Genomic DNA, 21,593 nt, shown 5'->3' with positions numbered 1-21,593 from the left:
AGCTCATATCAGTATTTGTCTTTGACTAAAAGCCCTGTTATGAATCCAGGCGCTGGTAGTGTGTAAGTGTGGGTGGAGACAGAACAGAGCTCCCCCTCTCTCCCTCTACCTCCCTTCCTTCCTCCCTCCCTCTTCCTCAACATCCATTCCCCCTCCCTCCCTCCTTTTCTCTCTTTCTGTCTCCCTCTCTCCCTCCCTTCTTCTCTCTCTACCTCCCTCCCTCGCTGTCGTCCGCCCACACTACCTAACCTTGAGTCTTACAGAATAGCTGTTAGAAGAGGCAGTAGAACAGCTGTGATCTCTCCACCCACTCTTTTCATTCTTCGATCTTTTTTTTTTCAGTCTTTTCATCCCCTGTCCTCTCCACATGCCTGCAGTGCTATATCTTCATACATGGGACTGAGAGCTTGTGCAGCTCAGATGGGAGGTGCAACTGCTGTGTGCTACATGAACGCGCGTGGTCGTGCACGGAGGTGGGTAGTGCCAAGCAAGGGATGCTGAACGGAGGCCGTGAGGGCCTGTTCGAGCAGGGCAGGCGCTTCCAGCAGGAGGGTGACTCCAGGGCGGCTCTGCAGTGTTTCCTTAGCTGTCTGCTGGGGCTGACCCATGTGCAGAGCTTTCACTCGCTGCCAAACTGTTTGCATCAGGTGAGCCTCAGCCTGCAGGACAGAGCTCCACACCAGAATGCACCAGGATGTACAGACTGCATTCATCACTCACTCTAGACTTTTACACTAGGAGGCAAATATGTAGTACAGAATTAATCATAAGCTGAGTTATTGGAATTGGTACTCTTAAATGCTACAGTTATGTAAATGGTATGCGCACCTCAAAGACGTCATATGTGACCTAGATTCATCTCTGCATGTATGGCATGATGGCTCAGCCTGCATGCACAGGGATAGGCATGAGAATGTGCGCAGAATATAGACACATTCAGTGAACAGAGATCCATTAGCAATCAGGACCCATACAGTCATGGCTGGTATGCGGCATGTGTTGATTTAATAGCACACATACTTTAATCAAGTTAGATCACATGGTAGCATTGCTAATGAAAACATTCACCTTTAATGACAGACATGCCCCATAGGTGTGCATACAGATACTGGCGTTTCAAAACAGACTATATGTATGTGATTGTCAATATAAGTAACTGCTGACATGTAGAAAAAAATGTGCTTCTGAATCAGGGGTGGACAAAGTACTGAGAAATGATACTTCTGAATAGACAAATAATGTGTCAAGATTTTACAGAATTCAAATGGGAAGCATGTAGTAAAATATATTCAGGTAAAAGAGTTGATTACTTGAATCATTATGTTGGCTACTGGATTTGATGCTAATCTAAACTGGCATTAGCAAAGAAAACATGTCAAATGAAAAAAATGTAGTTAGATATAGTTAGCCTGTTATGATTAGCAAAATTTACCTTTGCATGCATTTTCAAATTAGCTGGATTTTAGACCTTCTAGAGAGACAGAGAAGATGCCTCAGTTTAAATGAACCTTTACGAACGCCAGTATATTGAAACGTTTTACAAAGGTGGTGTCAGGGCCGTTCATCCTCAAGTTCCACAACTTAGTTTGGTGGCTTGTCCATCACAAGAAGGTCACTGCTGATGAATCAGGATGAACCTGATTGGATGTCAAACTGAAATTCGATTGATGCATAAGATAAGCTCATAGTTTAAAAAGAAGAGTACTTTAAAGGTCTTAATATAAATGTTAGAAGTAAAATGTTTTTTTTTCTTAGTACAAGTATTAAATTTTAATAATACACAAGGCCACAGGATCCACTGATGGAGACTTCAAAGCACTTTTGTACATCACTCTGGATAAAGTAGTCTGCCAAATGCCGTAAATGTAAAATGATCCAGCATCATCCACTAGCACTTTCTCACTTAACTCGAAGACAAATTCAAAACAGTTCATGTTATTGTTTGTGTTTACATGAATATGTCCTTGTCTTATCTAGACGTTAAAGTGATCGTCTGATGTCACTCATTCACATAATAGCTCTATTCTCTGATAATATTTAATCAGCATAGCCTGTGTGGAAGTTTCCAAGTGTCCCAGGAAAAAGGCAGTACATAAACAGTAACTTAAGCATAAAGGAATGTGTGGCATGACACAGAGTCTGCTAACATAAACAAGCTCTTAAATGTTCCTCACTCTTCTGAATTCACCAGTGCTGCAGTGTTGAATATTAGTGTAGACATATTTAGAGTTCCTACAATTACTCGATATTTTTCTTGGAAGAGTAATGTTGCTAAAATAATTTTTGAATCATAGATTTATTATAAATCTATGAGCTCATCATACGTTTTGATTAGTATATGATGGTAGATAAAGTTGTTTGTGTTTTTGTTCTCTCTGTTAGATTGCTGAGCTCTTCATCGATGAGAAAAATTGTATCCTTTCCTGGAAAGGTCAAGAAATGTTGAGCATGTAGCATTCCTCTGGGTATCTTCTCATCCACTATGATGACATGAAGGCCTAGAGCATTTTAGCCTTCACAGACAACTCTGCAAACATCTTTGTGTACTACAGCACTCCAATATATTCTTGGCTGTTTATTTGTCACATAGAAGATTGTCAAAGTTTGCATTAAATCAGTAAAGCTCAAAAAATATAACGCTTTTTGGAGGAAATAAAACACTTCCTGTAGTCTAGTGTATACACACCCAAGCTGTCACTTCTTTATACTTATGCTTTGACTAGAATCTTGTATGCAAAAAAATCATATAAGATCTGCAGCTAAACTTCTTTTGTGTCTGTGGATGCAAATAGAACTAAAAGAATCCAGCATTCAAAGGAGAACATTTCACTTTCCATGACATTAACTTGCAAACAAAAATGATCAAACATTTGCTCTGCCCTCATTTCCCATAGCATGTCTTTATGTCCAGTGCAGTCTTGGACTGCAGTCCTCCACTGTCTGGGTTATTTCTTGGACATTTTTAAGGAAGACTTAATCTCACAAAGACTAATTAAAATCTGATTTGGCTCAGATAAACTCTGACAATCAATGTTTGGCAAAGTTCGTAAGAGTAAGCCCTTATTATCACCACACATACATTACAGCACAGTGGAATTCTTTATGTTGCGAATCCCAGCTGAGGAAGTTGGGGTCAGAGCGCTGGGGCAGCTATGATATAGTGCCCCTGGAGCAGGAAGGGTTAAGGGCCTTGCTCAATTGCCCAGCAGTGGAGCTTGGTGATGCTGGGGCTTGAACCTCAATTAACTCAGAGCTTTAATTACTTGAACCTCCTCCAATTAATTAGGTCATTAATATACTGGACACAACCAACCATGAGCAAACTTCACATTGACTGTGTTAGGAAGGTTTATTTTTTTGTTTGTGTGTGTAGGTTTTATTCAGATTGGCTAAATGTTCATATGATTATTATAACACCTCTGCCACAGGCCAAATATCTAGATCAGAGCTAAGGTCATTTGAAGCACAATATTTAGTGTACAGTTTGATTCAGTATTCACACGAGATCGATTCATTGTACTAACAGGAACTCAACGAAAAATACAATCTGTCATAATTCAGAATTAAAACCATTTTATATTAGCTCTTTGACAAGAGCAACACAACCGATCTCTGATGACGAGTCCCATATTAGATTAAACACAGGGTAATCAAAATTCCCAATTTTAGGACAGCCGGCATCTGCCAGCATGCCATGACATCAGTGCTGGTCGTTGTTTAGCTCTAAGTGTTTGCCTGTGAGTCAGATATCTGAATGATCAGTGGTGCTACCTTGGCATCAGCTGCTGTAATTATCCTGCTGCCACATTTTTCCAGTCTGATAGACTGTTAAGCTGCCAGGAATAATTTTACTTGGCACTGTAAATCAACCTCAATAAATAGCACAGGTATGAAATGGTGCACATTACAATGCCAGATATTAATCTTTATTTTATTAATCCTGTGCTATCAGAGTTATGTTCATAACGTGCTATACCAAAATAGAAACATTTCTAGTAATAGTAACCTACTGTGGCTAATTCATATCTATTTTAAGTATATTTTCCTTGTCATGCACAAACACTATCCTCTTACGAAGAGATTTGTTTTTGTCCCTTCTGCATGCCTTTGTCTGTGTAAATACACTTTTAAATAATCTCTATTAATACTGTCTATTAATAGTTCCAGCACATGCTTCATGTCTTTCTATGGAGAGAGAGTGAGTGGTGCAGACAACACTGCCCAATCACAACTCTCACTGAGGTGTAGAAAAGCTTAAGATGGAAAATCAGCTCCATTGCTTCATCTGGGAAAGAATTGTATTGCATTGGAACAATACAAGTCACATGTAGTAGTTTCATTATTATTTATTAAAATTGATTATAAGAGCCTGGATGTGTGTCCTAACAACTCAGCACTTTTCATGATAAGCAAGTCTGCTCCTTCACTCATATAAAACAGATGAGAAAGCGCTGCAGTTCATTCAGGCAGAGAAGATGTTCTATGAGGTGGCATTGATCGAACTCACAGCTCTTCACGGAAGCACAGGCAAGTCTGTTTATTGATTCATCCAACACTTGCTTACTTCTCTAGACTTATTATTATGGTTTTAGCTTGCTTAGAAAGTCTTGTTATCTTTGGGAACACCAATATATGACTTAAAGAGAACCTGTTAAATATGAACCATAAAGATGGTTATGGGGTTGATGGGCATGCATTTGCTAGAATGGCTTTGTGAATTATTCCATTCTTGCTCACTAGACTTGACAAAAGCAAAGTTTTAACTCCCTGTAGACTGCAACAGTACATTTAGCCGACGCTCATCATAATTTACTGAAGAAGAGAAGCCATTTGTCTCCTCGCCTGATGCATGTCAGCGTGGTGTTATCCTAGTTGTCTGACACTGCTGAAGCGGCACACAGCTGGCGTGTGCACTCAGAATGGAAGTGCATCACCACAGACAGATAAATGGCTAGTCTACTTGTCATTTCATTCAAGAGCCTGGGATATACTGGAGCTTGACTCAGCACTTACGAATTGCACTGCTGTGACTGCCTCCCTGTAGAGAGGACTGCTGTTTTACTCAATGAGACTCCAGTGAGTACTGTCAGGATAAAGATCTGCTGCCTCTTGAGTCTCATATTTACAGAAGCCTGCTGTTTGGAGCTCTCTAGTTTGGCAACTCAATCTCCAGTTTCACAAATTTTACTTTGATGTTAATTTTTTATAGTTAACAGTATTACTTTCTCCTTTCAGGCCATATTGAACTACTGTGCATAGAGATAACATATTTATATATACATCTCAAAAGTTCATTTTAAAGTACTTAGGGTTTTTTTTTTTTAATGAACCAGACATGTTTGTAAAAATGTATGCCATTGGTTTTTAGCAGTATTCTGTTGTTACTTTCCCTTATGCTATTGTTTGAAGTAGTGTTTGCTAAGTGTGTGACTGTGTGTGCTTAAGAACATTTGAATATCTGGGTGTGGCAAAATCAAGTGTCCTGTCCTTCTTTTCTCTCTCGTTCTACGTAGTCCAGTTCCCCCTTGCGCTTGTGTGGTGTGCCCTCGGATCGCTGTAGAGTTCCTGCTTTCGTGGCATAGCGTCTTGGGTTTTCTAACTTCGGTATATGTTTGTGCGCTAGGCTCTCAGGAGGACAGCACATTGGGTTCTCCAGGATGGATCTCCCAAGAGGAGTTATCAGAGCAGGCCTCGCAGGCCCAGGATCTTGAGAGACTGGCCCAACTTTGCATCATGAGTAAAAGGTACAAATTTTTCTAACCATGCTATTGTAGTTTCCATCGTTCAAATGGATGGGTATAATGTGACTTATTGTGCGAAAGGCACAATGTTAAACCATTTTGCTCCATTATAGATTATTTCATTATATTGTGTATTGTGCCATCAAATAACGTCATGTTTGAGTGTACATCTGTAAACAGAAAATGCTACCCTGCTAACAATGGTTTAATGGAGCCTGGTTCAAAAGGATATGTGGTGATTAATTTGTAAAAGTCAGAATTTTGTTACTCTTATGTGTACTAGTGTAGAGTACTAGAGTCTTATTATGTGCTACACTGTATGGGACTCGACAAATATTTTTTTCAAATATTAAAATGTAAAACATATATATATATATAATATTGCTATGTTTATTCCTTCAGTTTTTCTAAAATATTTTGGCATACACTTACAGCCAAACATTTTTGACTACCCCATATATTAACATTTTCATGTAATTTAACCCATTTTAAATACTGTTCAATTTGAATTTAGACCCAACCTCAGGAATATATTTATACATGAGCTGAGAAATGTTTATTAAATGTTTAGTGAATTGAGAAATTTGATTTATTTTATTTGAACAGTTATAATCTAATTAGAAATGGACAAAATATTTATCCCTTTAATTATGCATTTAGAGCACCACATATTTATGTTTCACTGTCTTTATCTATTAGCTAAACCGGTTTCACCCTCTACATGTTCCTGCTTTTAATAAAGTCACTGCACTATTTTAGAGTACATTAAGGACTTAAGAACAACCAGTAAAAATATTTTCTACAAAGATTTTAGGTTTCCTTATTCAATTATTGTTGTGTATCATGTGGTCTGATCTGTGGTAGCAATTGTGGTTAAACTATAATGAAACATAAGGAACTCCAGGTATTTAATAACCTTCGACCTGCAGTGTATATAATAATTGAAAAAATTGTTAAACTCTGAAGTGTTTACTTAAAGCTATGAGTATTTATAATGCTCTATTAATTCTATATTACTACATTATAATTATGTTGTATATTACTGTGGAACTAACCAGATTGCTTCACATTCATGGTGTGAATTAGAGCTTTGTGGCAAGTGTTTGTAGCTCTTAGGATTACTTGAACTTATTCCATCCTTCGTGTTTAGATATATCTGTCCGTCTTTTTGTTGGTGTAAGCTTCATTTCATAGCACTTTTATCGCAGATGCTTTGTTTAACAGTTATGTTAAAGAAAATGGATGATTAAAAGGTACCACGAATGCACTGACTATTAAAAAGGCAGGAAAGTGATGAGTGTTATGTGACTTCCCAGGCTTCAGGTGTTACTAGGCCACCCTCACATAGGTATCCTGTTTCCTCAGAGGGATTAACATGACCACGAAGAGCTTTTATGGTCACCATGTACTTTACACATGGACACAGGGATTCTTGCTTATGCACACCTCTGTTGCCACTAACTACAGACTTTAATCTTACTGTAACATATAACATTATTTTGCAGAGGATGCTAGATCGGTGATGAAATAATTCAACTGCCAGTGAAGTTGTAAAATTGTGATTTATAAATTGTGATTTATATATATTTATAATTGAGCTAGAGATTGAGATAAATCATTGTCTTTGTTAGATTATGTGAACAAGGACACCAGGATACATGCTGGTATTTGCATTGTAATCTTTTAATCTCACCCTGGGTACAGTGGGTCAGGTAACAGTGGAAAACACAAAGGGCAGTGATTCAGGTTGTACAAGCCCACTGAAAAAGCAGATCCATTTATTTTCAGTGTGTCACGCTCCAGACATAAGCACTCCAGCTCAGCGGAATTTGTTTATGAAATATTAAGGATGCTGTTTCTCTAGTCAGAAGAGCCATGTGGGGTGTTCATAAAAAATTCACAAAAACAGAAGTTCTTAGCATTTTTACTACTGCTGCTGTAGGTTGATTCCAGGAACTCAGGCAGTGTTAAAATGAGAGTTTTAGTGTTGGCTCAACCTGCACCTGCAGTTTTATGTCAATTTGCATCTGAATTTGAATGGTTGTGATAAAAATAGATTAGGTAGTCTGACATCGTCAGCATTTGGCTAAGGTGTAGCTCATTGCAAACATCTGTAGGAAAGCTAAAGCCATCCTTGAAAATATGCACACACTTTTAATAGCTCTGACCCCCACAGGGTGAACAAGCCTCTTGAATCTTTCAGTGCAGCGATGGCAAGCGGTGCTGCCCTTACTGGAAGCATGCTGTGTAACTGTCCCACATGAACAGTCCAAAACCAAGCAAACTGACACCGATCCATTACTAAGTGAAACTGAACAAGGGTTAAGGTATAACTACTTCTGCCTTGCAGAAAAAGAGAATTCTCTATAATCCGTGTATGCAGATGTACAGGTGACCTGCAGATTTGGTCGGCCAAAACCGTGCATTTTACAGTATGATATACAGTACTTCATAGGCAGCAATAAGAGAGGAATGTATGCATACCATGTATACCTGAAGTTTTATTGTATTCTAACCCTAACCCTAAGTATGCATGCTGTTGCTTATGCTAAAAAAAAAAATTCCATGGAGGAGACACAAACCTAAAGTGGTAGAAATTAGAATATCAAATAACCGGGGCATCTAATATATCACCCTACCTTCACAAGGACAGAACAGCTTCAAGTTTGCTGGCAAAGGTCACACATCTTACTGCCTCTAAATTTACAGTTACATTTTAGTCATTTAGCAGACTCTTATATCCAAACTGACTTACAAAACACACAAACACTTGAAGGCACAACAATGTAAGCTAGTCTGCATGGCCTCTATAAGACCCCTCAGCTGGAATCACAGTGCACATGTGGTAGGATTCGTTCTGAAATAGAACCACATACCTGACACTGCATAGCCTTGTTGTTCTTTGAAAGAAGGTATTTGTAGGTATGTAAGGGTGCCAGATCAGAGAGCCGAGTTTCCACCATGGATTAGATGTAGTCTTTTTAAATGAACGACTGCATTGCTATTTTTAGTCTAAAGTTATTTTTGTCTGTTACAGACCATGACTCTCTTTTGGTGCTTATTAATATAAAAATAAATGTAAATACAAATATCTAAATACACTACATACACAGTATATTATTTACTATCAATATATAGTATAAAGTTAATGTTAATGGTATGTTGTAATATGAAATGCTTCTCTTAAATCTCTCTTATTTGTATTAGCACTATTGGACAGTCTTCATCACCAGTACAGTGTTGTTAAATCTTGGTGCTGTTCTGTACAATGTTATATTAATTACAAGAACAAGCAGAAAAAAGTGATTGCCCAGTTTATCTTTAAAGACACATAACACATAAGAGAAATTAGGCACTAGCTGACAATGATGAGTTTTCTTGCTAAAACAGCTAAACAACTGAATAAATACCTTACCAGAACTCCATCATGCCAGAATCCATTTTTCTTTCACCAACACTTGTTTTTTTTTTTACACTCTCATGCTCTCTCTCTCTCTCTCTCTCTCTACTGTTTGGCTGAAGTCTTTAGTTTGTTACCCTGTAATCATACTTGCCTAATGCACACACATTTCCTAGCAAATCAAACCTGACCTCCCTGACACAGCACAGCCAGTGAATTACTATTTCAGATCTGTCAGGGTAACTCACAGCAGCTCAGAAACCTCATATTATAGACTTTTGTTTCCTTCTGGCTGTGTAGTCATTGTAATGGTTGTCATTCTAACTAAAAATCTTATGCACTGTAGCTTCAGTATAAAGGAAATATGACTACACCGTTCTAGTATACACCACTGCATGTGTCCATTTTGATTGTTTTATGACAGTGAAGATATTACCATTTGTCTGTTTTACTTACACAATCACATTATGAACCCCAGACAATGATACCTTAGTAGTCTTCAGGGTGTATATGCACAGCACTATGTAATGTACACTGACAATTCTATAAGAATGTTTGATAGTCCTTATTTCTTTTAACAAAATGTTGTTTTCTTTTCAGACCCCATCTTGCTTTAGAGTACAGCGGCAAGGTATGTATGTATGTCGCGGTTCCAGCAAGAAGTACTGATAAAGAAACTATGAGGTAATAGTATTATTATTATTATAGGTTTTTATATATATTGTCTCTGCTTGTTTTAGGCCACAAAAATACACCAACGAGCATTTGGTAATGATCACCCCATCACAGCCAGGAGCCTGGAGCTACTGGGCACTGTCTATGCTGAGATCGGCAAAAATGAATATACAGGTACATTAAGCTGCTAGAGGAAGTTCAAAAGTAGTCTCACTAAATTAACTTTTCAGTTAAAAGTAAAGTTACACTTTATTAAATGCCAGTTTATTTTCATTTCAGTATATAAATCTAATTTCTTTTTTTCCATTTTTAAAAATACATATAATGTCCTCATTGTATTGTGGACTTTAATTATCCACAAATCTGAAAATAAATTCAGTTTATTTTAAATGTATTTAGAGATAAATTACTGTTAACATGATTCATCCATCTATTCCAATAACTATTTTTGATATATTCATTAAAACAGAAAATTTGTTACATTATTTTAATATTATGACGACAGGTATTCCTTTTATTTCTTAATTTTAATTTAAGTTCTTTTTATGTAGGTCATATTGTCTTTCTGGAGATTTACGGGGAGAGATGCAATGCCTCTTATTTCTGTTAAGCTGGGAGGCATGCCAGATGCTGTTCCACATGGTTGTAAAAATATATACCTGATGTTCATCAGAGCTACTGAGTCAAGCTTTTTTTTAAGAAAACACTTTCAGTACAGCATGTCTTCTGTGTGGCTCAGCATCTTGGTACAGGTGCAGAATATAGCCTGCTGAAAAATGAGTGTATATTAAACACATACTCTGCTGATTACAAAGATCACTTTGTAAGAACTTTCCACAAGAGCAAGACAAAAATAGCCGTCCTCTGGTGGACTTGCTGAGATTTGCACAGCTTTAGTTTACAAAAGATTTGTAAACTTCTGGTCACGTTAATCCAATGCGATGCTTGCTCTACCATTGTATGAGGATTTAAGTGCTGTAAAGTACTTTTGGAAAACATAGTCCAGGCTTTCGCACATAATTTGAATGCAGCTGAACACCAACCTTCTTTCAAAGGCATTACACGATGCCCTTTCGGCTTAAAATGTTAAATTTATATAAGAAATCTCTTTTAAAAGAAAGCTTTTGCTCATCAAATTGTTTCTGTATGCATTGAGCTATAATCATGAACTAAAAGTGCTTCAATGCTACCTGCTCACAGATTCATTGGGTCAGTGTGTGTCAGCTCTGTCAAAAACATCCTCTGCCGCTGAGTCTTACAACAATACACTCAACGGTTTCACTCTCAGTGATAAAGATACTGAGCTCTGGCACAGAAAAGACCCACATCTTCCATCAGACACTTCAAAACCAAAGGTATTGATATTTGTTAGTTGCATTGTTGGTTATTAAGGAGTGAATAATAGATAATAGCTTATGCACCAAGAAAGAATCATTTTCATACCCCTTTCTATAGGTCATCAACAGTAAGATCCCCATCTCCATCCTAAAGAGGACCAACGAGCCATTCTCAACTCAGCGGCGGAAAACAGAGAGGCGCGTTCGTTTCAGCGAGCCAGAGATCACTGTTCATGGTAAGAGACTAAACTGGAGACCTACAAGTCACACTGAAGTGAGAAGTGTATTATTAAGAACTAGTACTTGAAGAAAATGAGTAAAGTAATTTAAAGAGTTGTGGCAGATCTTTGCCTGTGGGACTGAATTTAACGAATCGACCAGGTTCAACGGCACATTTACATGCCCAAGTGATTTACTCACATAATTAATTGTACATGCAAATGAGGTACTGTGTAGTCTGTGCTATTATTTTTACGACAGGAAGACAATATATAGTCAATATAATATATAATTATATTACAATATATAATATATAGTTTATTTTTTAATATTTTACCAGGGCATTCAATTTAAATGGCAACATTTGACTGTGACTGATGAATATTGTTTTGTAAGCTGCTATTGTCTTTAGGCGTGTTTTTTCTAAGTCTAGAGAATCTAATAGTTCAAAGTAATAGAAACCTAAAGTGCTCTTTCGTTATTTTGGATTCACAGACATTCCGTACTATGACTGTTTGGGAGGTGAGTGTATTGTGTATTGTGTATTGTGTATTGAACAGTGATGTTAATGTAATGTGCATGATGCATGAACTCATCTTGCATGAGTTTGACACATTGTCAAAAATAAGGGCATAATATAGTTTTATTAGGAACTCTACTTCTTTAGGTGTGAAACTCCAAAGAGCATTCAGGAAATTAATATTCCTCATTTTAAGTAATTGAGGAATTCCGTGCATAGCATGCACCTTTAATATTCATGTAGTTTAGTTTACAGATCTAAGCATAGCATGCTTCATTCTTTTGAGTATGGCTTTACTCAATGCTGTAAAGGAACACTTTACTAATACTGGCTAGGTCCACACTTTGCTTTCAAAATTGTTCATGGCATGGATACCACAAGATTTGCAAAACATTCCTTTAAGATTCTGGTCCTTGTTGACTTGACTGCATCACACAATTCCTATAGATTTTCTGCCGTTCTACTAAGGTGTTCTACTGGATTCATTGTCATGTTCATGACACCATATTTGAGATGACTTTTGCTTTGTTACATGGTGCGCTATCATGCTGGAAGTAGCCATTAGAAGATGATAACTTGTGGTCATTAAGGGACGCACATGATCAGCAACAATACTCAAAAAGGCTGTGGTATTCAAGTGATGATTGATTGATATTAACGGACTAATGTGTGCTAAGAAAGTATTCCCCACAATATCACACCACTTCCACCAGTCTGGACTGTTGACACAAGGCCGATTGGGTTCATGCTTTTGGCACCAAATTTGTCATCTATCTTCTTTGTGTCTAGAGAGAGTGATAATGAGGTAACATCTGTAAACCCCACCTCGCATTAAATGTCTTGTTGTTTCCATCATTTTAGAGCTAGGGTGTGCAAACCTTGGCACTGAACGTCAGTTTGTTTTCCAGTTAAAAAGCATTTTATTGGCTGCTCCTTACCTCTGTGATCTCTTGCATCTGCAGGATATGACTCATCTCAGAGCCGACCCCACCTGGCCCTGCTTACATGTCTGTTCCTGCTGCTTTCAGCATTGGGTTTAGCTCTCTACTGCACACACCGCCGACGGCCCCATCGCGCCTGTGAGGAATTACAGGCGGCTCTCGCTGTCTATCTGCTGCGGTTCAAACAAATCCTGTGGGGCTGCTGGATCTGGCTGACCATGCAGTGATTAGATCAGACTACCAGTAGCATCAATGTTCTCCAACCATGCTCCCATGAATACAGAAAGCCAGGCAGTGGCACAGAAAAGACCACAAAGCTGAGACTCATGGCTTCATGGAAGAACATTGGAATAATGGGCACTTAAATTACGACCCTTTATTTGGTACCTACTGGAACTGAAAATGCCTTCAAAATCCATTTAATGAAAAACAGCTAACTTTTGCACGCCATCCACAGATGGCATTTTTATGCCCTTTATGATTCAAATGCCATATTCTCATTTTTACTGTGATGCAGATATATTTCCAATTATATATAAGATATATATACAGATATATCTGTCCTTGTAGCACTTGTGGTTAAACCATATTTCTGTTTTTTAATGACATCTGTTACCAATTATTCAAAGAATACTCATAGGAACCATCAAAAAAATTTTTACTGCAGTAAAATTAGATTCAGAATGAAGAAAATCGAAAATTAGGTTTTAGATTTTGATTATTCTTTAAATCAGTATACAAAGTTGAATGTCTGATGCACAGCTGCATGTCGTACAGCTGTGCTTCTCCATAAATTACATATATCTCACATGTTTTCTTTTGGTATTTACTAGGTCTGCAACTGTCTATATAGAATGGAAAACACTATTATTGATTTCACTATTAATCCAATATGCTTTGAATAGTTACCCATGTAAATAGAATGTATTAATGAGTAATCCATTTTATTGTGCACAGTGTATTAGAATGTACATAGAATCACTCAATACCCAGAATAACTCAGTTTCAGATGACTTTAGCATAAAGTTAAGCACAAATATTTCCTTTTTTTTTTTTTTTTTTTTAACTTTTACTAAAAAAGTGAAACAAGACCGTTTCACAGTGTAGCCAGCCATATTTTCTGCCAAGTCAGATTTCCTTCATTATTCAAAGGGCATGGAAATTTTTATTTTACAAAAATCCAGATTACTTTTAAATTATTTCTATGTTCCTGTTGAGTTCATTTTTGCAAGAACCAGCTGGTGTGTGTGTGTATGTATATATATACTACTTCTATTTATTTGTCTATTTTTGTATTTTTTTTCTATGTAATATTTTTATAGTGAATATAATTTTTCTTTTTTCTTTTTTGGTAATGTTTAATTGACCTCATTCTGTGTGATTTTAATTAGATCATATTTTTCTTTATGTTAAAGATGATTTTTAACCCTTTAAAAGCCAGTGGTAAACAGAGATAAATAGGCATTCAGTACCGACTATGATAAAAAATGTTCAAGCAATAAAATGTTCTTTCTGTGATTGTTATATACACCAATAATACTAATGAAAAGCGCTGTATTTTGAAAAGAATGGAAGTTTAAACCGGTTTGTGTTTTTTTTTTTTTTTTAACAAAACAGGCAAACAAATCTGGTGAGAAGTGCAACATTGATAATAATGCATGAATGGTTTCAGTACTTCCTTCGCTGGTACCAGCTTTCATATTATTTGGCTTAATGCTTATTTTACAAAAAGATTAATGCCCTCATGATAAGGGATTATACCAAATACACACCCAATATTCTTAATGTATGTTATCTACGTATGTATCAGATATAATCCCTTTTAATGAGTGTTTTCATTTAAGATTTTAAAGATTTATGTAAACAGTCTATAATAATTTGGTACCAACACCAACTGAACCTCAACATCACTCATTAATGATCAGTCCTTTAGCATTTTTGGTCATAAGAGTCCCTGCTACAGATTAATGCTGGACATTAGATGTGTCTCCACTCTTATTCATGTGGCTAATTATACTGTATCATGCTGCTTGGTGGGTGGAGCTCTGGGTCTGTACACTCTGAGTACCTGTACAGCACGAGCAGGGATGGTTAGGACAAAATGTTTAACAAATTCATTAGGTACTGTGATATGCGGCAAATAAAACCACTGTGAGATCATTTGTGAAGAAATGAATCACTGTCTCGGTCACATACAACATCTGAAAATCTTTTTGAAGAATAATTACACCCATTTGTACATAATTATGCATAAACAAGTTATACAGCGCATGATTGTCCATTGTATAGCACAGCATAATACTGTACGTGTAATGTTGTTTGAAGAAAATTCTTACCAACTGGTTTGTACTTGAACTTCAACTCTTCAAGGCAATATAAGGCAATGTTCACGTAAAAGGGAACTGAATGGAAATGATTTGATTCTTTATTTGCTCTAAAGCAATAAAGTCTCATCAAACAGAGCACATGCTCTCTTTATGTTCCAGGATTTCCGGGTTGAGTGTGTTTCCTCTCCACTTATCATTAGTGACACTGTATGAGACTGCTTTAATAGAAGTGCCTTTTTAAGGTTCTCTCCTTTCTCTCAGTTTAAATCACATTGTAACAGGTCATCAATAAAAGCCATTAAATAAACAATATTGCAAACCAGAGAGATGATGTATGCTACCGCTTTTCATTTGCTTCATGTTTTATTTACTCACTCACTTTCAGTTACCATTTTATGATCCAAAGGCTATCCCAGGAATACTGTGTGGGAGGCAGGAAAACACCCTGGACAAGATTCGATTTCATTACAGGGCACCATACACACACACACACACACACATACACACCTTCAGAAAATTTAGCTTCATTAACTTTATCCATTACCTGGCATGATTTGGGCAGTGTGGAGGAAACCCATGCAGTTCAGAGTGAACCAGGGATCCTGGAGCAGTGAGGTGCAAATACTACCCATTACACCACCATGCATGTTTCATGAATAGATCCAAAATGAATGCTGTTAATGTTAAAATTGCATTTATTGTTTTAAATAAACTGTTGTACAACATTTGAACACCGTATATGTATCATTGTCATTCATCTTATGTTTAAAGTAACCATATACTGTCTTTATAAACATGTTTTTTTATTATTCAAAATTTGTAATTGCCTGCTTATCTATTTGTATCTTACTTTGGATGAACGGACAAATTTCTTGTCCATTTATAGACTCCTATACACTTTACTACCTGGCTGTGAGCGGTGGTGCCTATATAATATGTTACATGAACACCTGCAACAAATTTTAGCCATAGCTGTCACAAACACCATCGTCAAAATGGACAAATGATTTTCAAACCTCTAGTATAGTTCTGGAGACTTTATACCAATGCAAATTATAGCTGCTCTGGTGGCTTTTGACAGGTTAACACTGTCAACATAACCTAAACACTTTCTTTTGGTCTTTTGTATATTAGAGATTAATAATCAGTTCCATTAGTTATCAAGAACACGAAACGAAAATCTATATGAAGTAGATGTACTCATAATTCCTATCCCATTTTATTATTTTAAATGATGCATTTCGCCATCTGGCTACATAAACAACCGATAAAATCAGCACTGAGGTCATATTTTCCTGATGTCTGGCAATAAGCAATACCGAATACAAACAGCTGAAAAGGAAGAGATGTTAGGAATACCTATAATGAGGAGATTAATTCAACCAAAACTGAATACACAGAAAGAATAAAAGAACACAGTTAAATATGGTATGGGTTTTATATGGGAGATGGAGAACAAAGGTTTAATATGTTATAAAGATAAGCTCAAATCATTATTCATGCATTTTCAAAATGAATAAACACACAATATAAATATGCCATTGAGGCAACAAAATAATTATTTGGCTATTTTTAAACTGATTATATTGAAAATGCACATACACATTTATTGCAGCATGCAGCAGGTGGCAAATACTTATACGGTGCAAGAAAAAATTAATGCTGAAAGACTACACACTGTGCAACTGTATGCCCTTTTTTGCTTCAGTACCCATTTTGTTTCATTTGAAATGATTAATAAGTCCACTATGGTCTTTTGTTAGAAGCTGTAAGTAATGCAGAACACATTTTTATATTGAACTGCCTATATGGTTGTACGCATCTTCACATACATCACACTCGCTGTATATGCATACACATATTGATAATAGTGAAATGATAAGAACAGAACCTGAGAAAATAAATACCTACTGTAAACTAATAGCCAGAAATCACTAACTGAAAATTGAATTCATTTTGAGACTCATATTACAGAAATCAAGCCTTATAACAGATACAGTATAATAATCTGTAACCGAAATCTGAGGCTGTGGTTAGTAAAGTAAAAGTACAATTAGATATAATGATAATTGAAAGAGTTTGTTGAATATGTGCAATATTTAGACTAATTGTAGCGTAAACAGGTTTCACAATAATTTAATAGCACTATAGGTTATTAGTCAGTCACATTTTAGCCCCTGTATGACTGTAAAGACTGCAGTAATCTCTATGTTCGCGGACCAAAAATGAGCCAAGGTTCTCTTTGCCACAAAAGTGTTGCAGACCTTTTCAATCTTAGGAATAAAATTAATTTCATTTGGTCAATGTCTACCCTGGGAAGAGCTAAGCAACAAAGGGATAAAATTTAATATTTATTATTTAGCAATGAATAATAAATGAATTCATTTAGATTAATAATGAAGTCTTTGGGGTAAGCTTGCAGACAGCCTTTTACACATGTACATGTCGATGTCTGATTCAGTTTTACTGGCCTCCCACAGATGACAGACAGGCTGTCAGGAGTCAGGTGCAATAACAGTATGGGTCCAATAAGTCTGTGGCAAAAAGAACCTTGAAATACTAATCATTTCAGAGCCTGTCACCTTTGTGTCTCATCTCAAATCATCACATTCAGACCATATACTGTGCTTCCCAAGAGAATCAGATCATGGGACTTTTCTTATCCAGTATGTCTGAGCAGCGGCGTGAGGAACGGCCCAGCAGGAACTCCTTCTCGTGGATCAGGCTGTCCAGCAGGTCTTCCTGACGGTAGTTATAGTAGACCTTCAGGAAGGCCATGAATGTGATACCCAACCAGGTCAACCAAGCAGCCCACAGTCCAAACTATAGGGGAAGATAATGGTATGCATTATGCATTCAAAATGCATTCAATGCTGCTGATTACATATAATATATTCAGATCACACCTACTTGTGCAATGGCAAACTGGTCATAGAATGCAGAGTTGTCTAACCCCAGCTCCAAATCAGTGTCCTGTAAATCCTCACAGCTACAATGTGAAAAGAAGTAAACTATTACTGACAAACACATTAGAATTCATTCACTTACAGACACTAGATTAGATCTGAAAGATTAAAATTCATATTTATGCAGTGCTTTTATGTGAAATATGATCAATCTTCAAGACTCTGGAGTTGAATTGCACCAGTTTTGCTTCTGATGACGCACCAGAGCAGAGTTATTATGCAATGCTGCAGTGTCTTGTCAAGCAAGCTTTAGGTTTCTGTACATGAAATGAGTCCGTTTCTTGTGTTCATTAAAATGAAATTGAAAACATTAAACACCTTACCAGTGTTTAAATGATACATATCCTTATATTCATCATAGCTGAACTGACTGAAAGCACAATTGAACAACAGAAGCAGTGCCTCTGCTGGCTTCAGTATTGTACCACATTCAGTCCAGATATAGAGGTTTAGATATAGAGGTTTATGCTCACTTACATTGTAAATAAGATCTGAAGTTGGTTATGCTTTGTCATGCTTTGACAATACTTTGTCAATTAATTTTTTTAATCTAGTTTAGTTGATTATGTTGACTGATCACTGCAGCTATAAATTCTTAAAATACACTTGATATAGCATTTTACCTGCCGGGCATGCTGCCCCCCTCTGTAATAGCATCACACCACAGGTTGAAGCCCACAGTCACAATGGTGCTCGACAGGAACACAGCACACACCACAAACAAGCTGATCAGCAGGTTCAAGAAGGCATTAAATATGGAGCTGTGGAAAGTCAAGCAAAAGTTCAGAAAGGTTCTAAACCTGCATTTGAAAGAAGACAATTTAGGATACTTCTAGACATGTTTTATGACCTGTCCAAAAACAGAAAACACACTTACTCCCAATGATGTATCAGTCTGGTGTTGTTGTGCTGCCATCACATACTCACACATACCATTAACAATACTGAACAGCTGCATATCGATTAGGTGCATGGACGCTAGATTAAGGCACTTCATCTCTTTGTGGAATAAATGATGCCATAAATAACAAAATGTATTTAAACACCTACTTACTCTCTTACAACCTTTTTATGAACAGGGATAACCATCAGTTATTAAAAAATAATAATAATAATAATGCAATGACTTGACATATGAGCATTATTGCACATATGGATTTTGCAATAATTATTTTACTACAATATGTATATAATCTTAGTAACAAAATGGTTTATTGGGTAACAAAATGTTTTATTGTGTGCTGTGAGCATCCTAAATAACCACAGATGCTCCAGATGTTCCTGTGGGTGTTTTGATGAATCATGGTATACATGGTTTCCTGCAAACACAAATAATTGGAAGCAATGTTGCAAAATCTTTAATCACCCTGTTCATCTGAGTCTTTTACTATATTGTAAAGCGTACTACAGTTGTAATGTGCTGGTGTTTTGTCCACACATATAGTGCGTCCCAGACACCCTCAATGCATCAATCCCTGTCATATTTGAGCTGATGTAGGTGAAATGTAAAGACACTCACTCATCATGGCCTTTGCAGATGAGGAAGAGCAGTCTCCAGGCCTGAACAGCGGACAGCACGAGAGAGGCTACGCCGACGAAGGTGATGAAGCTGCAGGAGGACTGCGGTCCCCATTCCTCCACGATGAAGCGCTGCTTGGACACCGTGATGTTCTCGTTCTGCCACATACCCCGCGTGAAGAGCAAGCATTTCCCTCCGAAGTCCTCCGCATTTTCAGAGAGAGGCACTACCGCGATAAACCCAAAGACGAAAGCCAAAAAATATAAGACGCACTGCGTGAATATAAAATTGTTTTTTGCCATTTTCACCCGGCTCGCGCTAGAGCAGCTGAGCACCGCTGCTGCGCATGCGCAGTTCCACTCTGCTGGCGCGAGACGAGAGGGCAGCATCAGAATACTAAAAAAAAAGAAAAGAAAAACATTTTTACTGTAATAAAGAGAGCGTTTGAGGAAGAAATAACACTTTAAAGCACAAGATACTGTTTTCCAATAGTTGCTGCAATATATGATGCTGATTTTGTTGTTCCAGTATATGATGTGTTTGTAGAACATCAGGGTCCAGATTTAGTGCCTCTTTGCTGTTATAATAACCTCCACTCATCTGGGAAGGCTTTCCACTAGATTTTAGAGTGTGGCTGTGGGTATTTGCCCAATTAGCAACAAGAGCATTAGGGAGATCAGACTGCATTGTGGGAGCTCTGAGGTGCAGTAGGCACTCCAGTTCATCCCAAAAGTGTTCAGTGGGGTTGAGGTCAGTCACTCAAGTTCTTCCTCTCCAGCTTTGGTAAAGCATACCTTCATGGAGCTTGCTACTGCTACAGCATGAGAAGGCATTATAGACAATTGTCTGCTTTTAACTTTACGGCAATGGTCCTGTTTCCACAAACCTTTGCCTGTATAGTATATATATTCTTCAGATTCTATTAATGAAATAACGCTCTATTTAGATAAATCACCACATTAGAACATACTTCAATAACATTACATTCTACAAACCAATAAATAGGCACAAGCAACAGATATGTTTGATTAAAAGTAACTAAAAGCCATGTTACTGGTAGAAAATATTTGCTGTTATATTCCAGCTTTGATCAGTTCATTCTGAGATTCTCTACTTGCCTTATTATTATAATTATTATTTTCTTACAAATAATGTAACTACAACAGAGGATTAGAAGGGGTAATTCAGAAAACACTTCTAGTAATAACCAGCTGGCAAAGATGGTTTACCAGGCTTTTTGGAAGCTGGTACAGTAGCTGTTCAGTCTATACTGGATTTTCAGCAGGATCGTGAGGTGGGACCGAGGGTGCCATAAGGGGAAGGAATGGGTGATGGATTCATATCTCCAATCAAAGGCATAGCTGTGAGAAAAGGCAAGGCAGAATCCTGTAGTGTTCACTATGTCTTTTCCAACACCCCTTATGTCAGAGAAATGTTCCATCTTGTTAGTGACTTAGTGAGTTTATATAAAAAAACGTGTAAAATGAAGAGGACTTACTAATCAGGAAGTGAAAAGAGAAAAGTACAAAACAAGAAATATGAAAAGAGAAAGAAGTAGCAGATGTATTTCCATGTTCTGACATTTCATCAGTATCACAAACTGCATAATTTTTTTACAGCTCATTTTAGCACCATAATAGAGTGGATTAGATCGGTCTGAGTCATATGTGGCAGACCAATTTGTGTGCACAGCATGCTAAATTAGGTTCTGGTCAGAATTTGTTTAAAGAGCCCACTCATGCTATTGCAATTTTACACGCATGTTGCTTAAGTCTGAACATCTGCAGACAGCCATACAATGCAGTTGTCTCTCTCTCTGTCCTGTGTGTTAGTATTATGCAGCACCAGGCCTGAAAAAGAGACATTTCAGTTTAATTCTTTTCATATAGTCATGTATGAGGCAACACAGAGCAGCTGCACTGGAGGCTGCTGCAGCATCAGGGAGTTC

The 21,593-nt window shown here is 37.1% G+C and overlaps 2 protein-coding genes across 3 annotated transcripts; one reads left to right on the top strand and one right to left on the bottom strand.

Annotated features, from left to right (window-relative positions):
* The first annotated feature begins 240 nt into the window (after positions 1–240).
* Positions 241–13,903, top strand: lg09h14orf180 (linkage group 09 C14orf180 homolog). Of its 2 annotated transcripts, XM_058399978.1 has the most exons (10): positions 241–647; positions 2,383–2,413; positions 4,441–4,527; positions 5,624–5,744; positions 9,742–9,772; positions 9,882–9,990; positions 11,017–11,171; positions 11,272–11,389; positions 11,868–11,894; positions 12,855–13,903. In XM_058399978.1, the coding sequence occupies exons 1-10, from the start codon at positions 495–497 to the stop codon at positions 13,058–13,060; spliced, it is 1,038 nt and encodes a 345-aa protein (XP_058255961.1). In that variant the 5' UTR covers positions 241–494; the 3' UTR covers positions 13,061–13,903. The 2 variants fall into 2 exon arrangements, with proteins under 2 accessions (XP_058255961.1, XP_058255962.1); XM_058399979.1 differs by lacking the exon at positions 11,868–11,894.
* A 1,934-nt stretch (positions 13,904–15,837) lies between these two features.
* On the bottom strand, positions 15,838–20,028 carry LOC131359836 (transmembrane protein 179). Its single transcript, XM_058399980.1, has 4 exons — positions 19,646–20,028; positions 18,750–18,887; positions 18,071–18,149; positions 15,838–17,983 (listed from the first exon to the last, which is right to left on the bottom strand). The coding sequence occupies exons 1-4, from the start codon at positions 19,945–19,947 to the stop codon at positions 17,801–17,803; spliced, it is 702 nt and encodes a 233-aa protein (XP_058255963.1). The 5' UTR covers positions 19,948–20,028; the 3' UTR covers positions 15,838–17,800.
* Between the last annotated feature and the right edge of the window lie 1,565 nt (positions 20,029–21,593).

The sequence above is a fragment of the Hemibagrus wyckioides genome, linkage group LG09, assembly GCF_019097595.1.
Source record: "Hemibagrus wyckioides isolate EC202008001 linkage group LG09, SWU_Hwy_1.0, whole genome shotgun sequence".
Classification (NCBI taxonomy): Eukaryota; Metazoa; Chordata; class Actinopteri; order Siluriformes; family Bagridae; genus Hemibagrus; species Hemibagrus wyckioides.
This window is presented reverse-complemented; position numbering and strand designations above follow the sequence as displayed.

Bases quoted from the DNA above. Each gene is read 5' to 3' on its own strand.
- lg09h14orf180 (XM_058399978.1), top strand. From the start codon at position 495: ATGCTGAACGGAGGCCGTGAGGGCCTGTTCGAGCAGGGCAGGCGCTTC. The intron at 9,773-9,881 runs GTATGTATGTAT...TGCTTGTTTTAG, and splicing joins CTTTAGAGTACAGCGGCAAG to GCCACAAAAATACACCAACG. The intron at 11,172-11,271 runs GTATTGATATTT...CCCTTTCTATAG, and splicing joins CAGACACTTCAAAACCAAAG to GTCATCAACAGTAAGATCCC.
- LOC131359836 (XM_058399980.1), bottom strand. From the start codon at position 19,947: ATGGCAAAAAACAATTTTATATTCACGCAGTGCGTCTTATATTTTTTG. The intron at 18,888-19,645 runs GTGAGTGTCTTT...GACTTTCCACAG, and splicing joins ATCTGCAAAGGCCATGATGA to CTCCATATTTAATGCCTTCT. The intron at 18,150-18,749 runs GTAAAATGCTAT...TTCACATTGTAG, and splicing joins GGGGGCAGCATGCCCGGCAG to CTGTGAGGATTTACAGGACA.